The 7,933-nt window shown below is 47.5% G+C and overlaps 1 protein-coding gene across 1 annotated transcript; it reads right to left on the bottom strand.

Annotated features, from left to right (window-relative positions):
* Positions 1-5,198: 5,198 nt before the first annotated feature.
* On the bottom strand, positions 5,199-5,714 carry uts1 (urotensin 1). The gene has a single exon (XM_070884416.1). It carries the CDS (start codon positions 5,712-5,714, stop codon positions 5,199-5,201), a length of 516 nt encoding a protein of 171 aa, XP_070740517.1.
* Between the last annotated feature and the right edge of the window lie 2,219 nt (positions 5,715-7,933).

Below are 7,933 nucleotides of genomic sequence, written 5' to 3'. Positions count from 1 at the left end.
GTGCAGTTTTGGTTTCCATATTTATGAAAGGATATACTTGCTTTGGAGGCAGTTCAGAGAAGGTTCACTAGGTTGCTTCTGGAGATGTGGGGGTTGACTTATGAGGAAAGGTTCAGTAGGTTGGTCCTCTACTCATTGGAATTCAGAAGAATGAGGTGATCTTATCGATACATGTAAGATTATGAGGGAGCTTGACAAGGTGGATGCAGAGAGGATGTTTCCACTGATGGGGGAGACAAGAACTAGAGGGCATGATCTTAGAATAAGGGGCCGCCCATTTAAAACCGAGATGAGGAGGAATTTCTTCTCTCAGAGGGTTGTAAATCTCTGGAATTCGCTGCCTCACAGAGCTGTGGAAGCTGGGACATTGAATAAATTTAAGACAGAAATAGACAGTTTCTTAAACGATAAGGGGTTTATGGGGAGCGGGCGGGGAAGTGGAGCTGAGTCCATCATCAGATCAGCCATGATCTTATTGAATGGCGGAGCAGGCTCAAGGGGCCGTATGGCCTACTCCTGTTCCTATTTCTTATGTTCTTATGTTCTCCCTGGCAACTGTCTGAGGCTGAACTCGACTGTTTGGAACCTTGGTGTTGTATCTGACCTGAGATGAGCTTTCAACCACATATCTGGGCCATCACTAAGTGCATCAAGTTCCATCCCTGTAGCATCACCTGACTCTGCCCCAACCTCAGCTCATCTGCTGCTGAAACCCTCATCTATGCATTTGTTACCTCTAGGCTTGACTATTCCAACTCATTCCTGGCCCGCCTCCCATCTTCTACCCTCCATAAACGTGAGCCCATCCAAAACTCTGCTGTCCATATCCAAACTCGCACCAAGTCCCATTCATCAATCACCCCTGTGCTCGCTGACCTACATTGGCTCCCACTTGGGCAATGCCTCATCTTTAAAATTCTCATCCGTTTTCAAATCCCTCGCCCCTCCCTATCTCTAACCTTCTTCAGTCCCTGCAACCCTCAAATATCTGCACTCTTCCAATTCTCTCCCTAAACCACTCCGCATCTCTTTCCTCCTTTAAGACGCTCCTTAAAAGCTATCACTTTGGCCAAGCATTTGGACATCTACCCTAATATCACCTTACATGCCTCAGTGTTAAATTTTGTTTGATAACACTCCTGTAAAGCGCCTTGGGACGTTTTACTATGTTACAGGCACTATATAAATGCAAGTTGTTGTTGAAGGGTAACCTGGAGTAGGTCTTAAAGGCTATGAAGGGTTATTATAAGGGAAGTATAATAACCCGTCAGTCAGATGGTAACAAGGAATTAGAATACATGCCTTTGCACAGAGTGATTAGAATGGGGATTTCTCTGCCACAAACTGGTTGAAGCAGAGTCCATACATACCTTTAAAAGGCTATTAGATTGTTGTTTAAAAAAGCAGAATCTTAGAGGACATGGGCAGGGAACAGAGATTGAGTGGAATTAGATTAGGTGGCATATGGAGAAAAAGTGCAGCATAGACTTAATGGTCTGGGTTATCTGTTCCTGCTAACTCCACAGCAGGTTTGTTGGGTCGAATGGCTTACTTCTCTTCCTATGTTCCTAAATTATTCCCTAACTCTATTGTCCTTTGGGTTGGAGTTTATGCCAGAATTCCCTTGTAACAGGGTTTACAGTATTATATCATTTAGTATGAAGACAGTGCCGATGATTTGTTTCAAAATATATAATCTGTTAGTATCTAAAAAAAACAAGCAATACCGTCTTTATCTGATGAAGATGAACAATAATTAATTAAAGAACTTTTCTCTGTAGAAGCATAACATCTTCAATAGTATCCATGTTAGGATGACAGGAAAAGGCCATTTGGCCCAACATGTTGATTGATACCTGTTATGTCCTTAGATGCTCTAGTAATGACTCCACGAGGCAATGTGTTGTACTTGAACTGTAGTGACCTTAGTCCTTTTATTTGTTAACTCCAGAGTGAGGATCGCACCTGGTGGTTTGCCTTTTATACTAGGCCAGGCACACCTGTACAGGTAACCTGCAAGTCTCACATTGTTGTGCCCTCTGGTGGCACACCTTGTGATAGTACAAACAGTAGCCATGTAGGATACGTGACATCACTCCCCCCTGAGCCTTTACTGCAAATCGTCTCTGGGCTTAACTCTATGTGGGCTCTGTCTGGTTGACCTTTGGTAGATCACTTCAATCTTGGGTGAGTGGTTGTGTGTGTGTCCCTGACCACTCCATTCTCCCCCCCCCCCCCTCCCCCTCCACATTGAATATGGCAGGGGCTCCTAGCATTCATGTACATTCAAGTTCAGGAAAATGGGTTTTGCATTGTTTTTGTGGTTCCGTGGTGCGACAAGTACATTAGATGCAGTGTCCGGTGCGTGAGGACAAGCTAGTTCCGGAGCTGTTGGGTTGTGTCCCTGCAGTCTGGTAGTGGCTCAGTGCCCGGTGCTGGAAGTGGGAACCCGGTTGGTTCGCGTAGCCTGCTCTCGGGGCTGTTGAATGAGGGACAGCCGCGTCTTGAGCGTGCGTTTCATGAGGAGTTCCGCTGGCGGGACTCCCGTGAGCGAGTGCGGTCGGGACCTGTAGGCCAGCAGGAGACACGATAGACGGTACTGAAGGGAGGGTCCTTGGATGCGTAGCATGCCCTGCTTTATGACTTGGATCGCCTGTTCCGCCTGGCCATTGGAGGCCGGCTTGAACGGCGCTGTCTGGATGTGCTTGATCCTATTGCCCGACATAAACTCCTGGAATTCATAGCTGGTAAAACACGGGCCATTATCGCTGACCAGGATGTCCGGCAAGCCGTGGGTCACGAAAACCGTACGCAAACTCTCCACAGTGATGGATGTCGTGCACGAATTCAATATGATGCACTCGATCCACTTCGAGTATGCATCGACAACGATCAGGAACATTTTTCCCATGAACGGGCCCGCATAGTCCACGTGAATACGTGACCATGGCCTGGTGGGCCAGGGCCACGGGCTGAGTGGGGCCTCCCTGGGGGCATTGCCCAGCTGGGCACACGTCGTGCACCTGCGAACCCAGGTCTGAGTCAATCCTCGGCCACCACACGTGTGACCAGGCAATGGCCTTCATTAACATGATGCCAGGGTGCTTGCTGTGGAGTTCCCTGATGAACGCTTCCCTTCCTTTCTGGGGCATGACTACCCAGCTGCCCCATAACAGGCAGTCGGCTTGGACGGAGAGTTTATCCATCCATCTCTGAAACGGCCTGACTTCCTCGGGGCATGCCCTGTGTGCAGGCGCCCAGTCCCCAGTCAGGACACATTTCTTTATCATGGATAGGAGGGGGTTCCCTGTTGGTCCAGAGTTTGATCTGGCGGGCTGTGATGGGGGAGCCCGCAGTGTCAAAAGCCTCAACAGCCATGAGCATCTCGGCGCTCTGCTCCGACGCCCCCTCGGTGGTGGCCAGTGGGAGCCTGCTGAGCATGTCAGCGCAGTTTTTGGTGCCTGGCCGGTGCCATATGGTGTAGTCATACGCAGCCAGCGTAAGGGCCCATCGCTGTATGCGAGCTGACGCATTAGCGTTGACAGCCTTGCTGTCGGACAACAGGGATGTTAACGGCTTGTGGTCCGTCTCTAGCTCGAACCGTCTACCGAAAAGGTACTGGTGCATCTATTTCACACCGTACACACACGCGAGTGCCTCCTTCTCGACCATGCCGTATCCACGCACTGCCTGGGAGTGCGACCTGGAGGCGTCAGCCGTCATCGTTACCCTGCTGTAAAACACACCCAACCCCGTAGGATGACGCATCGCATGTTAAAACCAGTTTTTTACAGGGGTCATACAAAGTCAACAGTTTGTTGGAACACAGCAGGTTCCTCACCTTATTGAAAGCCCATTCTTGACAATCCCCCCCAAGACCATTCACAACCTTTACGGACGAGCATGTATAACAGCTCTAACAATGTGCTTAAGTTCGGCAGGAAGTTTCCAAAATAGTTCAAGAGTCCCAGGAATGTCCGCAACTCCGACGTGTTGCCGGGCCTGGGCGCCCGGCAAATCGTCTCCGTTTTTAATTCAGTGGGCTGGATCCCGTCTGCGGCAACCCTCCTGCCCAGGAACTCGACCTCTGGGGCCAAAAACACACACTTGGCCTTTTTCAGCCGCAGACCTACCCATTCCAATCGGCGTAGCACCTCCTCCAGGTTGCGGAGGTGTTCCTCAGTGTCTCGACCCATTATAAGGATGTGGTCTTGGAACACGATCGTTCCAGGGATGGACTTGAGCAAGCTTTCCATGTTTTGCTGAAAGATAGCCGCTGCCGAACGAATGCCAAACGGGCACCGATTGTAAACAAATAATCCTTTGTGTGTCGTGATGGTGGTCAGAAACTTGGATTCTTCAGCCAGTTCCTGAGTCATGTAGGCCAAAGTGAGGTCCCAAGATGGTGAAATACATGACACTTTTATTTGTTAACTCCAGAGTGAGGATCACACCTGGTGGCCTGCCTTTTATATTAGGCCAGGCACACCTGTACAGGTAACCTACAAGTCTTCCACTGCTGTGCCCTCTGGTGGCACACCTTGTGATAGTACGAACAATAGCCATGTAGGATACATGACAATATCAATTTAATCTTTCAAATCCACTCAACACTAGTTGAACAAAACTCTTTTCCAGCACTGGGGTGTTCAAGGTTAAACTTATGATCGAATACTATCTTACCCGCAAGATAATCTCTAATTTGTAGTTTCCTTTCAATTCTGGCTCAATCCTAAATTCGAGCAGTAATTAAACTGTTAGCTACTCTGATCAACCAACTATTATAACTCTGATTACCCAAGTATTATAACATCTACATTTCAATTCATTAATTTATACATGGACTTTTAACAGACCAGGGTTGTTGGGCTGCATCTTTGGATTCTGTTTTCAACCAATATATAGCCTTTTCAGACTGAACAAAGTGTTGAGTCAAAATAATGCTTTTAAAGAATTTTTACAAAATATAAATGACAAAAAACATTTATTTCATGCTGGACAATTATTTCATGAATATTCTATTTATTTGATCATTTTGGAATAGAACAATTCTTTCCATTTTACACATGTTTTATAAGACAGATTTGGTTAGTGCAATGTTTAGTGACTTTGGGAATCCACATGATGAATCTCTGAAAGATTAAACTAATTTGATGACAGAATTAACTCATTAAACTGCAATATTCTCGATATATATATCACTTGCCAACTTCTTCCATAATTTTGCGATTTTTTTCTGCCTGCAGCAAGTCATTTTCATCCTTGGCAATCTTAATCATTTCCCTCAAGATGTGAAATGTGACATCCAAAGAATGGGTTGGGTCAGCGGGTCTCTTTGTGCGTTCTGCATTGGCCGCTACCCTATCTGGGTCGACTTTTTGGGAGGTCATGGAGTTTTCTGCATTTAAGGAAAGTTCACGCAGGAGACGACTGGCTTCTTTAGCAAAGATCTCTTTCACATTCTGAAGGTGATCTGGAGGTAGCCGAGGGTGAATCATCATCATCATGTACTTGGGATTTTGCTCCAAAGACTGGAGTAACTTTTCTTTCAGAACGTAGAAAAGAGATTGATCAATTTCTTCATCAGTGATTGTGTTGACATTGGTACCCCGTCTGTCGAAGATACTCAGATCTACAGCACGACACACAGCAGGAGGGATACGAGTGACAAGTAGTAAACAGGCAGCAAGGAAAATCAATGGAGTAGGCGTCATGCTGGATAGAAATCTGAAAATAAAGACATGAGGACCTGAGTTATAGTAGAGCTTGATATGGTAATAAATGTTAAGTATGGCAGTACCTAGTTTGAGAACAAAAAATAAGACACCAAGGGCTTGAAATTGAGTAGCGCCCCATTTGGGATGATAACTGATATGTCCTTACTATACAGTATAAATACACACGAGGCCCATACTTGAGAGAAGGCCACTCTGTGACCAGTTACCTTTATTACCAAGACCTCAAGAGACTGAAGGTGGGTGGAGCTTCCCCTTTTATACCCCGGAAAGTCCAGGTTAGGAGTGTCTCCCACAAGTTCACCCCCTTGTGGTCAATGTTCTCAAGCTGTACAACTTAGGTCAGCTTGTACATGGGTTACAATGATAGTTGAATACATAACATAAACTCCCCCACCTCCCCCAAAGTCTTATTGGGATCACCGGTTTAGTCTCTCTCTGGTGGTTTATGCTCCCTTGTAGAGCGCCTGAGTTGGGGCTTCAGTTGTTGGGCGCTGGCCTGAGTGTCTGCTGTTTGCAGTGCCTCAGGCCTGTCCGGACTGCCCACAGTGACTGGACTCTCCTCCACTTGGTTCCAGTGTTCGGTCACCTGTGGTGGAGTAAACTCTACGTCGTGTTCTTCCTCTGCTTCTTCTATGGGGTTACTGAACCTCCTTTTAGTTTGATCCACGTGTTTGCAGCAGATTTGTTCATTGGTAAGTTTAACTACCAAAACCCTATTCCCCTCTTTGGCAATCACAGTGCCTACAAGCCATTTGGGCCCTGCAGAGTAATTAAGGAGAAAAACAGGGTCATTGACATCAATACATCGCGCCCTCGCATTCCTGTCATGGTAGTCACATTGTGACTGGCGCCTGCTCTCAACAATTTCTTTCATAGTAGGGTGTATAAGGGATAACCTGGTTTTGAGCATCCTTTTCATTAGCAGCTCTGCGGGTGGAACCCCTGTGAGCGAGTGTGGTCGGGATCTATTGGCCAACAGGAGGCGTGATAAGCGGCTTTGTAGGGAACCCCCTTGGATTCTGAGCATCCCCTGTTTGATTATCTGCACTGCTCGTTCCGCCTGGCCGTTTGAGGCCGGCTTGAACGGTACCATTCTGACATGGTTAATTCTATTGCCTGCCATGAAGTCCTGGAATTCAGTGCTTGTGAAGCACGGGCCATTGTCGCTGACCAAGACGTCCAGTAGACCATGGGCGGCGAACATTGCCCATAGACTTTCTGCTGTGGCAGAGGATTTGCTTGAATTTAAAATGGCACACTCAATCCATTTGGAGTAGGCGTCTATTACAACCAAAAACATTTTTCCCATGAAAGGACCTGCGTAGTCCACATGGATGCGTGACCATGGCTTGGCGGGCCAGGACCAGGGCCTAAGGGGGGCTTCCCTGGGTGCGTTGCCCAGCTGAGCACACGTGTTGCACCTACGAACACAAAGTTCCAGGTCTGCATCTATCCCTGGCCACCAAACGTGTGACCTGGCAATTGCTTTCATCATGACAATGCCCGGGTGCTCATTGTGAAGTTCTCTGATAAACACCTCTCTGCCCTTCTGGGACATGACTACTCGGTTTCCCCACAGTAGGCAATCGGCCTGAATCGAGAATTCATCCTTGCGCCTATTAAATGCTTTAAACTCCTCAGGGCATGCCCCGTACGTGGCTGCCCAGTCCCCATTCAGGACACATTTCTTAACAAAAGACAGTAGCGGGTCTTTATTTGTCCAGACTTTAACCTGAAGGGCTGTCACGGGTGAGCCTTCACTTTCAAAAGCTTCAACAGCCATGATCATCTCAGCATTATGCTCAGTTGCCTCCTCAGTGGTGGCTAGTGGAAGCCTACTGAGTGCATCGGCACAGTTCTCAGTGCCCGGTCTGTGCCGAATTGTGTAGTCATAGGCGGCTAACGTAAGTGCCCACCTCTGTATGCTGGCCGATGCATTCGCATTTATGGCCTTGTTGTCGGCCAAAAGGGACGTTGGGGGTTTATGATCTGTTTCCAGCTCAAATTTCCTGCCAAACAGGTACTGGTGCATTTTTGTTACTACATATACACATGCGAGCGCTTCCTTTTCTACCATTTTGTAGCCCCTTTCTGCCTGGGACAGACTTCTGGAGGCATAAGCTACCGGCTGTAACTGACCCTTGGCATTCACATGCTGCAACACACACCCGGCCCCATAGGTCGATGCATCGCAT

Source organism: Pristiophorus japonicus, chromosome 7, assembly GCF_044704955.1.
Source record: "Pristiophorus japonicus isolate sPriJap1 chromosome 7, sPriJap1.hap1, whole genome shotgun sequence".
NCBI lineage: Eukaryota > Metazoa > Chordata > Chondrichthyes > Pristiophoridae > Pristiophorus > Pristiophorus japonicus.
The sequence above is the reverse complement of the archived record's forward strand: the minus strand, read 5'-3'. Positions and strand labels throughout refer to the sequence as shown.

What these genes read in the sequence shown, in the direction of transcription:
- uts1 (XM_070884416.1), bottom strand. Translation starts at nt 5,714, where the DNA reads ATGACGCCTACTCCATTGATTTTCCTTGCTGCCTGTTTACTACTTGTC.